Source organism: Eschrichtius robustus, chromosome 11 (genome assembly GCF_028021215.1).
Source record: "Eschrichtius robustus isolate mEscRob2 chromosome 11, mEscRob2.pri, whole genome shotgun sequence".
NCBI lineage: Eukaryota > Metazoa > Chordata > Mammalia > Artiodactyla > Eschrichtiidae > Eschrichtius > Eschrichtius robustus.
Genome location: NC_090834.1, coordinates 19,442,400 through 19,461,684, shown reverse-complemented (window position 1 = coordinate 19,461,684; position 19,285 = coordinate 19,442,400). Strand labels below are relative to the sequence as shown.

Sequence of the window (19,285 nt, the reverse complement as noted above, 5' to 3'; positions counted from 1 at the left end):
AATATCAGTATATTAAGGGTTTTTTCTGCAGGTGTATATATTTATGAGTCATTTTCCTCAACCATTTTTTTTTTAATACTGGGCCTTTAAAAAACTAAATCCATCCTACTCTTACACTACATTTCTCAATGTGGAAATCACGTCTTACTAGCTGAACCTTACTGCAGAAATTTGTGTTGTAATAAATTTTTATGATGTGGCAGTGGTCTGTTCCTAAGGAACCAGGAATTAGTACAGTTAATGTTTATTTAACTCAGCTTGATACTGTACTGCAGTTAGGTTTGAATAAATATTTTCATTAACTTCAAAAGTTTGAATTCCTTCATATTGGCAGTCATTCTCTTTTAGATACTTTGAAGAAATTCCTTTGCAAGTCAATTCTTGTTTTCGGAAGTTTACATAATGCTGAAAATTATAGATTTTCTTCTCATTCAGTTAATTTGTATGTGCTAAGAATTCATATACAAATAAAATAAGCTCACTTTCTTCAGGATTCTTAGTTCACTAGCCAGGAGCCACTAGATATAGTCCAAAGACAACTTGTATTTGGAGCTTTCATTTATGTTCAAGAACAAAAGCATAGTCCCCATTTTATCCTATAAGTCCCAATATGCTAGACTTAATTATTGTACCCGGTAATCTATTTTAACAGTCAGATGCCCAGTTGACTACATTTCAGGGTTAAAGTATACCACAGACAACCTGTGGCTACTTTTGTAACTACATGTAAGGATCCATGCACTGTTTATTTTTGGACATTACTTAGTGCAGCGGTTCCCAACCGTTTTGGCACCAGGGACCAGTTTCACAGAAGACAATTTTTCCACAGAAGGGGCGAGGATGGTTCAGGGTTCAGGTGGTTAATGCGAGTGATGGGGAGCGGCCCATGAAGCTTGGCTCACTCGCCTGCTGCTCACCTCCTGCTGGGCGGCCCGGTTCCTAACAGGCCATAGATTGGTACTAGTGCACAGCCTGGGGGTTGGGGACCCCTGACTTAGTGTACTCAGTTGTATGCCAAATTTGAGAAGTCTTGTAATTAAAATATTTGATTAGTTTAGCCCTGGATATTGTTGGAACCCTTTAGTAAGTATGTTGAAATTTTACATGAGTAAAGCATCCATCAGCATTCAGCCAAAGGCTAGATGTCATGACTATTAGGAATACCAAGATTAAGCTTTGATGAGTAATTTCAAAAGCATGGTGTTATATATTCTACATCATTTTTCAAGCCACCATCTTTCAGCCTCAGGCTTAACTTATTGAAATTATATATCAAATTTTGACCCTGGTAGTATGCATTCTCTTTTAATAGAGTTTCCTATTTTTTATAAATATTGGTTAACATTTTTGCATACTTTACTAGTCTTTTTTCCCTAAATTATTTTTTCTATATAATTGAACTTAAACTGTAAATATAACTTCCTAATGCTTTTTTTACTTCAAATAATATCAGGCATTATCCAGTTTTTAGCTATTATTTAAAAAAAACTAGCAGTGAACATGTTTGTAAATAAATATTTATGTTGTCAATTATTTCCTTAGGAGATGCTTTAGAGAGTAGAATAACCAAGTCAAAATTTAATGTACATTTTTTTAAGGACCTCAATACATTTTGCCAAATTTCTTCCAGGAAATTACTTCAATTAATATTCCTGCCAGGAAATTGTCATTTCTTCCATAGCATATGCTTATACCTTACCAGAGATATATTCAACTGTATCATTACTGGTTTCTGTTGGTTTTTTATTTCTTGATTTGTTGAAATTAGGATAAGCTCCTAATCCATATATAATTTGGTTTGATACCTGGTGTGAAGAAAGAATCAGTACATTTTTTCCCTAAATATTTAACCACTTGACTCATAAAACTGCTTAAAATAAGGTTTCTCTCCTCACACACATTTATGTATAATGTCTCTCTTATCCTCTACTGATTCCTAATCTTTTTTATTTACAATTCTAAAATCCAAATGTTCACAACCAATTTTTTCCCTTAAGTTGAGCATCAAAACTCATTTCAAGGCAAAACCTGACCTGATTTGACATGAGGCTACATTAGTCCTTATCTCATTTGGTATGTATGTGATATATACATTCTGTTACTTTTTAAAAATCCTACATATTCTGAACTATGAAACCCAGCTAACCAGAGAGATATAAAGTCAAAGGTTTTGGACCTATATTAAATTTACACGCATATACATGCACTACATAGTATGGTGTGTAGATTATTTTGTGCCATTGATGAAAGCATTGTAGATTTATGTCCGTTATAACTTTTCTGATTTTTTTTCGGGTATTTGTCTCTTTTAAGCTTCTAGATTAACTTTAGAATCACTTGTATTTTTTCCAAGTTAAAATCCTATTGGAATATCCATTTGAAGTACATTAACCCTATGAGTTAACTGATACTGAAAAGCTAATGGTAACATGGTATATATCCATAATTTTGTAGTTATCCCTATCCTCACAAATGTCTTATTAAACTGGGTATTTTGTTGTTTGTTGCTATTTTTAGGGAAGTCTGCATTCCATTGTTTTAACTGATTATTGCTTTTTTGTTAATGTAAAATTTTTATGGAAGGATAAAACAGAAAAAGTGCAGAAACTATTATTATGCAGTTCAATGAATTTTCTAAAATTACACAAATCCACTTAATCACCCAGATCAAGACTACCATCGGTACCCTAGAATCCCCTCATGCTTCCTTCTAGTAACTAACTGCTAATCCCAAGGATAATTATTCTGACCTCTAGAGCCATAGTTTCAGCTTTTTTTAACTTTGCATAAATAGATTTATGCAGTATGTAGTCTTTTTTAACTTCTTTTGCACAAAATTGTGAGAACCATTCATGTTGTATGTAACTCAGTTGTCATTCTCTGTGTTGTGTTTTTTCATTGTATTTATCCACAATTTATTGTACCACAGTTAATCTATTTTACAGTTGAACATTTAGATTATTTCCAGTTTGGGGCTATTATGAATACAACTGCTGTGAATATTCTTGTACATGTTTTTTGGTGAATGTATTACACTTTTCACTTGGATATATATTTAGGAGTGGAGTGGCTGGGCCATAGGGTTTCATATACCCAACCTTATTCAGATTTTTCAGTTTTCCAGAGTGGCTGTACCAATCATATGACTATCGACTGTGTAAGGAGAGTTCCAGTTGTTTACATCTTTGTCAGTACTTGGTATTTTTGTTATAGCCATTATGGTATCACATTGTGGTTTTGATTTGCTTTTTCCTGATAAAGTTGAAAACCATTTCAAATGCTTTTTGGCCATTCAGGTTGTCTCCTTTGGTGTAGTATCTTTATCTCTTTGCCCATTTTTGTATTGGATTGTCTGCCTTTTTCTTACTGATACATTGCTGTTCTTTCTGTGTTCTAGATTTAAGTTCTTTTTCAGATGGATATCTAATATCTGAATATTTTACCATTTTTTCTTCCAGAAGTTTTTTTGTTCAGCCTTTTGTATTTTGATCAGTTATCCATCTGTATTGGATTTTCCATCTGAATGTCAAGTTAACTCAGCACCACTTATTGAGAAAGACTATCCGTTCCCAAATACGTTGCACTGTTACCGCTGTCATAAGCTGGTAAACTGAATACGTGTGGGTTTGCTTCTGGACTCCCGATCTGTTCCATTGATCTATTTTTCTAAAGATGTGCCAGTAACACAACATCTTAAGTACTATAGGAAATCTATTTTATGTTTTATTTTCTAATTAGGCCCCTTACTGAATGGACTTTATTAGAGCTAATGACTTTCCTGATGCTTATTTTTTATTTACTGAAGATATATCATCTCGAAATAATTATTTTCCAGTTTCTTCTTACTACACTGATAGTAGTATTTTCAGTATAACTAATAATGATCAACATAGGCTTTCTTGTCTTATTCTTTATTTTAATAGAGATGTTAAGTATAATTTTGGCTTTTGTTTGTAGTGTTTTAAGTATTTATATCAGGGGAGTTCCCTAGCGTCCTAGTGGTTAGGATTTCGGACTTTCACTGCCATGGCCCGGGTTCAATCCCTGGTCAGAGAACTGAGATTCTGCAACCCATGTGGCGCGGCCAAAAAAAAAAAAGTAAAAAGAAAATTTATATCAGGAGTTATTTGTTCAACCTAATTGGTTGCTCTTCTAATACCAATTAAACTGTTTTCATTAAATCCATGAATTTCTTTTTATATTGATAACCCTAATATTGTATACTTTGCAGTCTTAATGATTCTTTAAATATAATTAAATTTGATCTGTCCACTTTTTATTTAAATGTTTACTTCTAGTGAGATTGGTTTCAAGCTTATTCCAGTTTTTTAAATGAACTTGAAACTTTGTCTCTTTCTAGTGTATCTGAATATTGGAATAATAAAGGGTGCCTACTTTTAAATTGATGTGATATTTAAATAAGGCAATATATGTAAAGCATTTAGGTCACTGGAACATAATAAGCACTTTAACATCTAGCTGATGCTGATTTTTATTCTTATTTTCTGCAACAGTTTTTTTTTAAATTGCAGTATAGTTTGTTTACAATGTTGTATTAGTTTCAGATGTACAGCAAAGTGATTCAGTCTTATATATATAAATACTGAGTATAGTTCACAGTGCTATGTAGTAGGTATATAGGTCCTTGTTGGTTATCTGTTTTATATATAGTTGTGTGTATACATTAATCCTAAACTCCTAATTTATCTCTCTCCCCCTTTCCCCTGTGGTAACCATAAGTTTGTTTTCTATGTCTGTGGATCTATTTCTGCTTTGTATATAAGTTCATTAGCATCTTTTTTTTTTTAATTTCACATATAAGCAATATCATGATATTTGTCTTTCTCTGGCTTACTTCACTTAGTATGATAATTTCTAAGTCCCTCCATGTTGCTGCAAATGGCATTATTTCATTCTTTTTTATGACTGAGTAATATTCCATTATATATCATGCCTTCTTTATCCATTCATCTGTAGATGGACATTTAGGTTGCTTCCATGTCTTGGGGCAACAGTTTATTTATTCAGTAGAATGGGATATAAGTGTTCCTTCAAACTAAAATCACCAATAAATCATCTAAGCCTGAAGGCTTTTGCAGAAGCAGTTCAGGTTTTTCTCCCAGATTTTCTTCCAATCTGATTGATCTTGTCAGACTTACGAGTCTTTTTACTGAATTAAATTATATTTTTCTCTGTAATTTTTGCTTGTGTTCTCTTTAAATTAGACGTGACTCATTTTTTTTCTGACAAAATCACCTCTTAACATTTAACAACTGTATACTTTTCTGATTCACTGATTTCTTATTCTTTGTTTCCTGTTCTCCTCAGAGTTCTTTTTTCATACTCAACTTCTTAAATTGACGAGTTTTGATTTTTTTCCTAAACATTTAATTAACACTAAGAACTTAGTTCTGATTTCAACTTTAGACATCAGACTTTGAAGGATGAGGTAAGTACTTTCATTTTCTTGTTTTTTTTTTAATATCTTAGAATAAGGTAGCATGCTTTTTTTATATATATTAATTTATTTACTTATTTATTTGCTTATTTTTTCGGCTGCGTTGGGTCTTTGTTGCGCGCGCGCTTTCTCTAGTTGCAGTGAGCGGGGGCTACTCTTTGTTGCGGTGCGTGGGCTTCTCATTGCGGTGGCTTCTCTTGGTGCGGAGCACAGGCTCTAGGCACGCAGGCCTCAGTAGTTGTGGCTCGCAGGCTCTAGAGTGCAGGCTCAGTAGTTGTGGCGCATGGGCTTAGTTACTCCACGGCATGTGGGAGCTTCCCAGACCAGGGCTTGAACCCATGTCCCCTGCATTGGCAAGCGGATTCTTAACCACTGCGCCACCAGGGAAGTCCCCTAGCATGCTTTTTAATTTAAAAATTTACAGTATTTTTATTATTGTGGTCAAAAGATAGGTTAAAATTTCTGTAAGTGTTGCATGGGTGCTTTAAAACAGGTGTTATATTTATAAAGGTACAAGGTTTGAAATTTAATCTTATACTATCAAATCCCATCTAACTTTGTTTTTAATACTTGGCATAAACATTTAATTTCCCATTATAACTATCTTGGACATAGTTTTTACTTCATTTGTTTGGTATTATTACTCAGTGATAGTCTGTAACTTACATAACTTCATTTTTTTTTACCTTTATTGAGATATAATCGGCAAAATTGTAAGATATTTAAAATGTACTGTACATCGTGATTTGATCTACATATACATTGTGAAAGCCCCATCTAGTTAATTATCACGTCCATCACCTCACATATTTATCCAGTTTTGTGTGTGTATGATAATAGTTGAGTTCTACTCTCAGCAAATTTCAGTTTCAATTATATTATACAGTGTTGTCATCTCTAGTCACCAGGTTATACATTAGACCCTCAGACTTTATTCATGTTATACCTGAAATTTTGTACCCTTTGACCTCTCCCTGTTTTCCTCTATACCCCCAACCTCTAGCAACTGCTTTCCTACTGTTCCAGTTTTTTGTTTCTTTTTTCTTTTTTTTTTTTTTTCCCAGATTCCACATGTAAATGATACCATGCAGTATTTGTCTTTCTCTCTGGCTTATTTCACTTAGCATAATTCCCTCAAGATCCATCCATGTTGTCACAAGTGGCAAGATTTCCTTCTTTCTCATGGTGGAATAATATGCCATTGTATTTACCACATCTTTTACTCATTCATCTGTTAACTGCCACTTAGGTGTTTCCTTATCTTGGCTATTGCAAATAATGCTGCAACAAACAAGGGAATGTAGATTTATATATATACACACACACACACACACACACACACACACGTACACACATACACACACGTGGGTGTGGGTGTGGGTGTGTATCCTGTGTTCAGTTCCTTTAGATATATACCCAGAACTGGGATTGCTGGATCATATTTTTTTCATTTTTAACTTTTTGAGGAATCTCCATACTGTTTTCCATACTTGCACCAATTTACATTCCCACCGACAGTGCACAAGGATTCTCTTTTCTTCACATCCTCAACAACACTTACCTTTTGTCATTTTGATGATAGCCATTCTAATACGTGTGAGGTGAAATCTCATTGTGGTTTTGGTGACTACTGATGTTGAACACCTTTTTGTGTACCTGCTGGTCATTTGTATGTCTTCCTTGGAAACATGTCTATTCACATCCTCTGCCCATTTCTAATTGATTTGCTTTTTTGCTGTTGAATTGTGTCAGTTCTGTATATATTTTAGACATTAACCTCTTGTCATATAGATGGTTTGCAAATATTTTTTCCCACTCCATAGGTTGCCTTTTCATTTTGTTTATGATTTCCTTGGCTGTGTAGAAGGTTTTAAGTTTGATCTAATCCCACTTGTTTATTTTTGCTTTTGGTGTGAAATACAGAAAAACAAAAAAATTCTCAAGACCCATGTCAAGGAGCTTACCTCCTGTGTATTCTTCTGGGAGTTTCACGGTTTCAGGTCTTGAATTTCAGGCTTTAATCCGTTTTGAATTGATTTTTGTGTATGGTGTAAGATAGTGGTCCAATTTCATTCTTTTGCAAATGGCTGTCCGGTTTTTCCAGCACCACTTATTCAAGAGACTGTCCTTTCCCCACTGTATATTTTCGGCTCCTTTGTTGTAAATTAATTGACGATATATGCATAGATTTATTTCTGGGCTCTCTATTCCACTGATCTATGTGTTTATTTTTATGCCAATACCATACTGTTTTAATTACTATAGCTTTATAATATAGTTTGAAATCAGGAAGTATGATTTCTCCAGCTTTGTTCTTTCTCAAGTTTGCTTTAGCTATTTGGGGTCTTTAGTGGTTTCATACAAGTTTTAGAATTGCTCTTCTGTTTCTTTGAAAATATGCCTTTGGAATTTTGGTATGGATTACAATGACTCTGTAGATGACTTTGGGTAGTATGAACATTTTAATAATATTCTTCCAGTCCATGAGCATGAAATATCTTTCCATTTATTTATGTTTTCAATTTCTTTCATCAGTGTCTTATACTTTTCAGTGTCCAGATCTGTCACTTCCCTGGTTAAATTTATTCCTAGGGTATCTTTATTATTTTTGATGCAGCTGTAAATGGGATTATTTTCTTAATTTCTCTTTCTGATAGTTCATTGTTAGTGTATATAAATGCAAAAGATTTTTGTACCAGGCATACCTTGGAGATATTGCAGATTCAGTTACAGATGACCACAATTAAGCAAATATCACAAGTCGCACAAACTTTTTGGTTTCCCAGTGCATATGAAAGTTATGTTCAGACTATACTGTAGTCTATTTAAAGTGTGAGATAGCATCATGTGTAAAAAAAATATACATACCTTAACTTAAAAATCCTCTATTGCTGGGAGTTCCCTCATGACCTAGTGGTTAGGATTCCAGTCTTTCACTGCCATGGCCCAGGTTCAATCCCTAGTCAGAGAACTGAGATCCTGGAAGCCGTGCAATGTGGCAAAAAAAAAAAAAAAAAGAAAGAAAGAAAAAGCTAGCTCCAATAAACTAAAATTAAATAAATAATAAGAATAAATTTAAAAAAAATTTAAACACTTTATTGCTAAAAAAAATGCTAACCATCATCTGAGCTTTCAGCCTTTGCTGGTGGAGGGTCTTACCTCAATGTTGACGGCTGCTGGCTGATCAGGATGATGGTTGCTCAAGGTTGGGGTGGCTGTGGCAGTTTCTAAGGCAACAATGAAGTTTCCTGCATCAATTGATTCTTCCTTTCATGAATAATTTCTCTGTAGCTGTTTTATAGCATTTTACCCACAGTAGAACTTCTTGCAAAATTGGAGTCAGTCCTCTCAAAACGCTGCCACTCCTTTATCAACTAAGTTTGTGTCATATTCTAAATCTTTAGTTGTATTTCAACAGTCTTTACAGCATCTTTACCAGGATTAGATTCCATCTCAAGAAACCACTTTCTTTGCTCATCCATAAGAAGCAAATCCTCATTTATTCAAGTTTTATGATAAGATTGCAGCGATTCAGTCACATCTTAAGCCCCACTTATAATTCTAGTTCTCTTGCTGTTTCCACCACATCTGCAGTTACTTTCTCCCTTGACATCTTGAACCACTCAAGTTATCCATGAGGTTGGAAACAACTTCTTCCAAACTCCTGTTAATGTTGATGTTTTGACCTAAAGGCATGAATCATGAATACTTTTTTTTTAACATCTTTATTGCAGTATAATTGCTTTACAATGGTGTGTTAAGTTTCTGCTGTATAACAAAGTGAATCAGCTATACATATACACACATCCCCATATCTCCTCCCTCTTGCATCTCCCTCCCACCCTCCCTATCCCACACATCTAGGTGGTCACAAAGCATCGAGCTGATCTCCCTGTGCTATGCAGCTGCTTCCCTCTAGCTATCTATTTTACATTTGGTAGTGTACATATGTCCATGCCACTCTCACTTCATCCCAGCTTACCCTTCCCCCTCCCTGTGTCCTCAAGTCCATTCTCTACGTCTGCGTCTTTATTCCTGTCCTGCCCCTAGGTTCTTCTGAACCTTTTTTTTTTTAGATTCCATATATATGTGTTAGCATACGGTATTTGTTTTTCTCTTTCTGACTTACTTCACTCTGTATGACAGACTCTAGGTCCATCCACCTCACTACAAATAAGTCAATTTTGTTTCATTTTATGGCTGAGTAATATTCCATTGTATATATGTGCCACATCTTCTCTATCCATTCATCTGTCGATGGACACTTAGGTTGCTTCCATGTCCTGGCTATTGTAAACAGAGCTGCAATGAACATTGTGGTACATGACTCTTTCTGAATTATGGTTTTCTCAGGGTATATGCCCAGTAGTGGGATTGCTGGGTCATATGGTAGTTCTGTTTTTAGTTTTTTAAGGAACCTGCATAACTGTTCTCCATAGTGGCTGTATCAATTTACATTCCCACCAACAGTGCAAGAGAGTTCTCTTTTCTTCACACCCTCTTCAGTATTTATTGTTTGTAGATTTTTTGATGATGGCCATTCTGACTGGTGTGAGGTGATACCTCATTGTAGTTTTGATTTGCATTTCTCTAATGATTAGTGATGTTGAGCATCCTTTCAGGTGTTTGTTGGCAATCTGTGTATCTTCTTTGGAGAAATGTCTATTTAGGTCTTCTGCCCATTTTTGGATTGGGTTGTTTGTTTTTTCGATATTGAGCTGCATGAGCTGCTTGTATATTTTGGAGATTAATCCTTTGTCAGTTGCTTCGTTTGCAAATATTTTCTCCCATTTTGAGGGTTGTCTTTTCATTCTTTTTATGGTTTCCATGAATGCTGTTAATGGCATCTAGAATGGTGAATGCTTTTCAGAAGGTTTTCAATTGACTTTGCCCAGATTCGTCAGAGGAATCACTATGGCAGCTATAGCTTTACAAAATATATTTCTTAAATAAGAAGACTTAAAAGTTGAAATTACTCCTTGATCCATGGACTGCAGAATGGATGCCATGTTAGCAGAATTTAAAACCCTCTTAAGCTCACTGTACATCTCAATCAGAGCTTTTGAGTGACCAAGTGTATTTTCAATGAGCAGTAATGTTTTGAAAGAAATTTTGTTTTCCTGAGGAACAGTTCTCAATACTGGGCTTAAAATATTTGGTTAACCATGTTGTGAGCAGATGTGCTGTCATCCAGACTTTGTTGTTCCATTTATAAAGCACAGGCAGAATAGATTTAGCATAATTCTTAAGGGCCTTAGGATTTTCAGAGCGGTAGATGAGCAATGACTTCAAGTTAAACTCACCAGCTGCACTGGCCCCTAACAAGAGAGTTAGTTAGCCTGTCCTTTGAAGCTTTGAATCCAGGCATTGACTGCTCCAGTCTAGCTATGAAAGTCCTGGATGGCATCTTCTTTCAATAGATGTTTCAATAGCTGTTTCATCTACGTTGAAAATTTGTTGTTTAGTGGAGCCACCTTCATGAATTATCTTAGCTAGATCTTTGGATAACTTGCTGCACCTTCTACATCAGCACTTGCTGAATCTTGCACTTTGATGTTATGGAGCTGGCTTCTTACCTTAAACCTCAAGGACCAATCTCTGGTAGCTTCAAACTTTTCTTCTGCAGCTTCCTGACCTGTCTCAGCCTTCACAGGATTTGAGAGAGCCAGAGCCTTGCTCTGGATTGGGATTTGGCTTAAGGGAATGTTGTGGCTGGTTTGATCTTCTAGCCAGACTAATAAAACCTTCTGCTTACCCTAAGTCCCCTACATACAAACCTTCAAGTTGTGAACTTTCAAAGACGCGAACATGCGTTTGCATGTCCAGTCACATAAGTTAGTTCACACGTCTGGTGTATATTGTCACATTGTGTGCATCCTCTACAAGTGGTTGTGCTTTTGTCCAGACCCTCCGTCTCCTATTGCTGACAGTCCTTCAGCTCTACCATCTCCCACCTCTTCTCCGTCCTCCAGTCAGTAACCTGTTCACTTGATGCCAGCCCCTGTATGCCACCTGTTGTACTGTACTACTATACTTTTCAAGGTACTGTACTGTAACACCTAAAATGTTTTCTTTATTTTTTGTGTTTTTTATGTATTTGTGTGAAAACTATTATAAACCGATTACAGTACAGTACTATATAGCCGATTGTGTTAGTTGGGTACCTAGGCTAACTTTGTTGGACTTACGAACAAATTGGACTTATGAACTCGCTCTCAGAACAGAACTCGTTCATATGTAGGAGACTTACTGTATTAGCAATGAGGCTGTTTCACTTTCTTAACATCCCTGGCTTCACTGGAGTAGCACTTGGTAACTGGCACAAAAGGCCTAGCTTTCAGACTATCTCGGCTTTGTACATGCCTTCCTCACTAAGCTTAATCGTTGCTAGCTTTTGATTTCAAGTGAAAGACATGTGACTCTTCCTTTCACTTTAACACTTAGAGGTCATGTAGGGTTATTAATTGGCCTACATTCAATATTGTTGTGTCTCAGGGAATAAGGAGGCCTGTTCCCTCCCCTCAGGGAGAAGGAGAGAGATGGGGAAGTTGCCGGTTGGTGGAGCAGTCAGAAGACGCAATGTTTATCAAGTTCACCATCTTGATATGAGTGCAGTTCATTGTGCCCCAAAACAATTACAATAGTAACATCAGAGATCACTGGTCACACATCACCATAACAAATATAATAATAATGAAAAGTTTGAAATATTGTGAGAATTACCAAAATGTGAAATAGAGACACGAAGTGAACAAATGCTATTGGAAAAATGGTGCTGATTGATAGACTTGCTTGATACACAATGCAAAGTTGCCATAAAGCTTCAATTTGTTGAAAAACAAAAACAAAAAAACTCAATACAGGCATATCTCGGAGATATTGCAGGTTCAGTTCTAGACCACTGCAATAAAGCAAATCACGAGTCACACAAATTTGTTTCCCAGTGCATATAAGTTATGTTTACACTATAGTCTATTCAGTGTGCATTAGTATTATGTCTTAAAAAACAATATGTATACCTTAATTTTATTGCTAAAATATGCTAACCATCATCTGACGACACAGGATTGCCACAAACCTTCAATTTGTTTAAAAAAAACAAAACAAAACAAAAAACCCACAGTATCTACAAAGTGCAATAAAATGAGGTATGCCTGTATATTGATTTTGTATCCTACAACTTTATTATATTCATTTATTATAACAGTTCTTTGGTAGAGTTTTTAGGGTAGTCTATATATAATATATCATCTGCATGTCATCTACTTCTTCCTTTTTGTTGTGGAAGCTTTTTATGTCTTTTCCTTGCTTGCTATTTTAATTGTTCTGCTTAGGACGTCTAGTAATATGTTGAATAAAATTGGTAAGAGTGGGCATCCTTGTCTTGTTCCTGATCTTAGAGGAAAACCTTTCAGCTTTTCATCAAGTATGAAGTTAGCTGTGGGCTTGTCATATATAGCTTTTATTATGTTGAAGTACATTCTTTCTACACCCCCTATATTGGGAGTTTTTATCATGAATGGATGTTGAATTTTATCAAATGCTTTTTCTGCATCTTGAGATGATCATGATTTTTATACTTCATTTTGTTACTTGGTTTATAACATTGACTTATGGATACTGAACTATGCTTACATCCCTGGAATAAATTCCACTTAATTATGGTGCATGATTCTTTTAATGTGCTGTAGAGTTTGGTTTGCTAATATGTTGTTCAGGATATTTGTATCTACTTTCATCAGAGATATTGGCCTGTAGTTTTCTGTTCTTGTAGTGTCCTTTTTTGGTTTTGCTATCAGGGTAATGATGTCCTCATAAAATTTGTTTGGAAGGATTCCCGCCTCTTCTATTTGTTGGAAGAGTTTGAGAAGGATTAGTATTAATTCTTTAAATGCTTGGTGGAATTCACCAATGAAGCTGTCTGGTCCTGGACTTTTCTTAATTGGGAGGTTTTTCATTACTGATTCAATCTCCTCACTAGTAATTAGTATGTTCAGATTTTCTATTTTTTCATGCTTCAGTCTTGGTACGTTATATGGTGCTAGGACTTTTTCCATCTCTTCTAGTTTGTGCAGTTTATTGGTGTATAATTGTTCAGCATACTCTCTTATGATTCATTGTGTGGTACTGGTTGTAATATCTCCTCTTTCATTTATAATTTTATTTATTTGAGGCTTCTCTTTTTTTGTTTTAAGTCTAGCAAATGATTTGTCGTTTGTTTCTTTTTTTAAAAATCAGCTCATTTTTTTTTTAATCTTTTCTATTATCTTTTTAGCCTGTATTTCCTTTCTTTCTGCTCTGATCTTTATTTCCCTGCCTTCAACTAACTTTGGGCTTAGTTTGTTCTTTTTCTAGTTCCTTGAGGTGTAAAGTTAGGTTGTTTATTTGAGGTCTTTCTTGATTCTTAGTGCAGTATGAAGTTCCCTATTAGAACTGCTTTTGCTCCATCGCGTGTTTTGGTGTGTTGCATTTCTATTTTCACTTGTGTCAGCGTATTTTTTTTATTTCTGTTTGGTTTTCTTCTTTGACCCATTGGTTGTTCAGTAGCATGGTTTTTAATCTCCACATATTTGTGAATTTTCCACTTTTCTTCTTATAATTGATTTCTAGTTTCATACCATTGTGGTCAGAAAAGATGCTTGATGCAATTTCAGTCTCCTTAATCTTAAGACCTCTTTTGTGGCCTAACATATGCTCTATTTTGGAGAATGATACATGTGCACTTGAGAAGAACATGTATTCTGCTGCCCTTGGATAGAACGTCATAATGTATCTAAGTCCATCTGGTCTAACGTATCATTTAAGTCCAATGTTTCCTCATTGATTTTCAATCTGGATGAAATAACTATTGTTGAAAGTGCGGTATTGAAGTCCCCTATTATTGGATTACTGTCTCTTCCTCCCTCAGGTCTCGTTTTTTTTCCCCCCCGCCGGCCACGCTGTGCAGCTTGCAGGATCTTAGTTCCTCGACCAGGGATTGAACCCAGACCCCGGCCGTGAAAGCACCAAGTCTTAACCACTGGACTGCCAGGGAGTACCCTCAGGTCTGTTAATATATGCTTTATATATTTAGGTGCTCCAGTGTTGGGTGGATAAATATTTACAATTTTTTATTCTCTTGTTGGATTGACCCCTTTATCATAATATAACATCCTTTTTATCTTCCTACATTCTGTGTCTTAAAGTCTATTTTGTCCAATATAAATATAGCTACCCTGCTTTCTTTTGGTTTCCATTCATATTTTTCCATTCCTTCACTTTCAGTCTGTATGTGTCCTTAAAGCTGAAGTGATTCTCATGTATGCAGCATATAATTGGGTCTTTTTTTTTTTTTTCCCATTCAGTCATTTAAGGTTACTGTTGATAGATATGGACTTACTACTGCCATTTCGTTCATTGTTCTCTGGCTGTATTGTAATTCCTTTGTTCCTTCATGTCTTGCTTTCTTCTTTTGTGGTTTGATGATTTTTTTTGTAGGGGTGTGCATAGACTCCTTTATCTTTATCTTTTGTGCATCTACTATAAGCCTTTGTTTTGTGGTTACCATGAGGCTTATATAAAACCTCTCATATTTATAACAGTATATTTTAAGCTATAACAACTTAATTTCAAATACTTAAGCTCTACACTCTACTCCCCCCTCCATTTAATGTTTTTGATGTTACAGTTTACATATTTTTACCTTATGTATCCATTAAAAATTTTTGAAGTTATGCTTATTTTTAATCTTGTCTTAGCCTTCACACCAGTTATAAGGATTTACCCACCACCATTACAATACAGTATTCTGAATTTAACTATATATTTATCTTTACCAGTGAGACATACTTTCAAAGGTTTCTTTGTCACTAATTAGCATCCTTTGATTCAGGTTGATGATGTCCCTTTAACATTTTAATAAGGCTGGTCTAGTGGTAATGAACTCCTCCAGCTCTTGCTTGTCTGGGAAACTATCTCCTTCAATTTTGAAGGACAGCTTTCCTGGATAAAGTATTCTTGATTGGCAGTTTGTTTTTTTCTTTCTGCCCTTTTGAATGTATCATACCACTCCCCTCTGGCCTATAATGTTTCTGCTGAAAAATCTGCTGATAGTCTTATGGGGGTTCCTTTGTTCATGACAAGTTTTTCTCTTGCTGCTTTTAAGATTCTTTGTCTTTAACTTTTCACAATTTAATTATAATGCGTCTCCATGTGAGGGCTCTTTGGATTTATCTTTTTTGGATTTCTCTGTGCTTCCTGGATCTGGTCTGTTTCTTTATCCAGGTTAGGAAAGTTTTCAGCTGATATTTCTTATAAGCTTTCTGCCCCTTTCTCTTTTACTTCTGGGACCCCCTATAATGCATATACTTGTTTGCTCACTTGATGGTGTCTCGTAAGTCCTTTAAGCTGTCTTTCATTTTTTTTTTCTTTGCTCCTCTGATTGGATAAATTTCGCTGCCCTGTCTTTGAGTTCACTGATCCTTTATTCTACTTGTCTGCTGCTTAACTCCTCTATTGAATTTTTCAATTCAGTTAGTGTATTCTTCAGCTCTCTGATTTCTGTTTGGTACTTTCTCATACTTTCTACCTTCTTTGAAGTTCTCACTTTGTTTAAACATTGTTCTCCTGATGTGTGAGCATCTTTATGACCATTATTTTTAATTCTTTATTAGGTAAATCACTTATCTCTGTTTCATTGAGGTCTGTTTCTAAAGTTTTATCTCATTCTTTTGTTTGAAACATATTCCCATTTCTTCATTTTCCTTGATTCTCTGTGTTGGTTTCTGTACCTTAGATAAAAGAGCCACCTCTCTCAGTCTTGACAGAGTGATCTTAGGTAAGAGAACCTCATACATCAGCCTGACCAGAGCTCTTTATCTCTTAAACATTTGTGATTTTCCATGCTGCCTTCTTTGTTCTTAGTGGCTCCCAAAGGGGAAGACTGCAGTCTGTACCTAGATGCAAGCTGATTGAAAGCTGTACTTGTAGGCAGCAACTGGGAAAGGATGTAGTTAGGGCCCTCTCATGGAGAAAACTGGGAGATGGGCTTTTTTGCATGTTGCCTCTGCACTGGGCCCAGGTGTATACCCTTGGGAGGTGTGGGCAGGGCTGCTATACCCATTAATGACTGATTCTATGCTACAGTTCTGTGGCACCCGTAAGTATAAAACCTGCTGGCTATCAGAACCAGGTGATCCAGGGGCCTCTCCCTTTGGTGGCAGCTGCAAAAGCTGGGGCACCAGATGTGTATAAGCCCCTTTTAGTGAGATATTGGTGATGTGTACTGGGCTCAAGTGAGAACATAGAGGTGGTATCTGCTGGCTTCCCCAGTCTCCAGGGAGGATGCCAATCAGCTCCTAAATGCATGCTAAATTCTCATGTCATCCTTCATAAAAGCCACTTCTTCTATGACCCTCTTTGGGTTGTCCATAACTTCATTTTGAGTAATCTTTACACGGAATTGTTCTTGTCCTATTTGAACACTTTCTGCCTTGATGTCTAATAATTTGTGATATACACCAGCCATCTTTTACTTTGTAATTGGGTTTTTCAGCTTTTATCTTCTATAGTAATTTAAAATGTGGAACTCCTTTTTACATTCCAGTGGCATTTCCCTTTATTTAGCATATATATATATATATATTTTTTTAACCCGTTTCACCACTATCTTCCCTTGCTCCCTAGTCAGTCCTTAATCATTTTTAAAAATTTTAACTTTCATATTCCCAAATTCTTGATTATTCTTTCCATGTGCTGGTATAAACCTTTGTCACTTTTGGAGGAAACATCACAGTGCTACATTTTCTAAGCTTTTGCATGCCTAGACACTCCTTCTAGTATCTTTATCACTCTTACTCCATTAAAAATATGTAGATGTTGGTCACTTATCTTCTGACAGTTACAGAAATAAGGACTAAGGTTACCAATTTTTCTACCTAGCTGTTTGAAGAATTTTTTTCTTTACTGTCTTTTCCATAGAACATGTGATTCTGTTAATTCTGTTAATGAAATAAGGCCTTCAAAATCTTCCCACTTAGTAAAAATCTGAGTTTTTCTCTTATATTGTAATTATTGCTTCAGAGTACCTTTTTTCTTTTTAATAAATACCATTTACTTGTTGGTTCTATGTCTTTTCTTTTTCTCTCTTCATTTTCTCCCAGATTTGTTTTCCAGATGACTGACTTTTGGATTCATTGTTAATTCTGCTTATCTTCAATGAAGTATTCTAAATATTTTGGGTTGGATTTTTTTTCTCCCATGTATTTTACCCAGTTCCTATTACAGTTAGGGCAGATATTTATCTGAGACTGAGAAGCCAAACATGGTGAGTTAAGAACTTGGGCTCTGGAGTAAGACTGCCTGGAACTGAATCCATCTCAGCTACTCACGAGGTATTTGACCTTGAGAATTTATGTTACCACTCCATGCCTCAATTTCCTTATTTTTATAGGAGGGATAATAATGGTATCTACCCTATTGAGTTTTTGTGAGGATTAAAGGAGTTAATACAAATAAAGCCACTAGGACAGTACTTAGCACATAATGAGCTGCAAAAGGGAGCTGTAATTACTATACAGATATTTTTGAAAGTAATCTTTGCATCTTAAGGACAATTTTTTCCATGTTATCTTTTTTTTTCCTTCAAAGATAAGGATTCACTGAATAATTCACTGAATTACTTGCCATGAGATACATGTAATACCACTTTTCTGTCCCCTCTACTCCCCAACTATTGTCAACATCAACTTGAACAGAAGGTTTCCCTTCTCAGAACTGCAGCTGAGGTTGGTGTGCATAGCCCCTGCCTACAGTGTGTTTTTTTTCTAGATGAGATGCAACTCAAGATACTTGTGCTGCATTTTCTTCTGCTTAAGAACAGGCATTGTGGCATAATGAAAGTGGCGATCTCTTCCCTTCAGAAATCCATTCAGTTGAGCAGTTTAGTTTCCACCTTCTTTCCCACTCTCTGTGCTACTGTAGTAATTCAGAGCAAAAATCCTAACCCCCACCCCCAAACAAATTCTGAATGATGAGGTTATGAGAAATTGCACCCACTTCAGACCTGAGCACATGGGTTCCTCCTGTTTCTAGCAACACTACAGTCTTTAGCTTCTTGACTAATGATTTGAGGCATTCCTAGTTTGCACAGAATAACTGCTGTTAACTTTGAAGGGTCTATTAAATCTAAATTAGTGATAGATAACATTCACTTAATCTTTAACAGTCCTCAAAAATGTAAATTAAGATTTATTCTCTAAAATGGAAGCTTCTAGCTACTTATAAGTCACTAATATTGCACAGTGGTATTTTAAACAGTACAGCCTTATAACAAAAAATGTGTTCAAGATTAGAAAAAATGTAAAGTAGGAGGAAAAATTACTGTGTAATCTCAAAAGGTTTGGGGATTTGATTTTTTATCTTATTTTTTAAAAAAGAGTTGAAAATAATAAAAAGTGAAACATTATTTTCATACAAGCTGACCCAGGGTAATCAGTCACCCTGATTACAGCAGGCCTTTCTGGCTACATAGGGTTGTTGCCTTAGACAACAGAAGTTGTCTACAGCTTTTGGATCAGCATGGCAGAAGCACCTCCTCCTCCGTTGCAAATACTGGCAAGACCATATTCTCCTTGCTTCAAGGCATGAGCCAAATGGACGACAATCCTGGCTCCAGACATCCTAGGATTAAGAAAGCATTTTGGTACTTTAATGGTTTATAGACTGTATGAATAACCAAATTAGCCATTACTTATAGCTGAATTTAACTACTTTACTTTAACTTGGGAGACTTGTTTCAAGAAGGGTTACAGCTTTTTTTTTTTTTTGGCCACACTGAGCGGCACGCAG

The 19,285-nt window shown here is 35.6% G+C and overlaps 1 protein-coding gene across 4 annotated transcripts in view; it reads right to left on the bottom strand.

Moving 5' to 3' along the window:
* Nucleotides 1-12,214: 12,214 nt before the first annotated feature.
* Nucleotides 12,215-19,285, bottom strand: part of ACAT1 (acetyl-CoA acetyltransferase 1) — a 28,761-nt gene continuing 21,690 nt past the window's right edge. For all 4 annotated transcript variants that reach the window (XM_068556755.1, XM_068556753.1, XM_068556756.1 and 1 more), the window contains one exon: nt 12,215-19,117. In XM_068556755.1, coding sequence (XP_068412856.1) covers nt 18,997-19,117 — 121 coding nt within the window. In that variant the 3' untranslated portion in view covers nt 12,215-18,996. The remainder of the gene's footprint in view (nt 19,118-19,285) is intronic.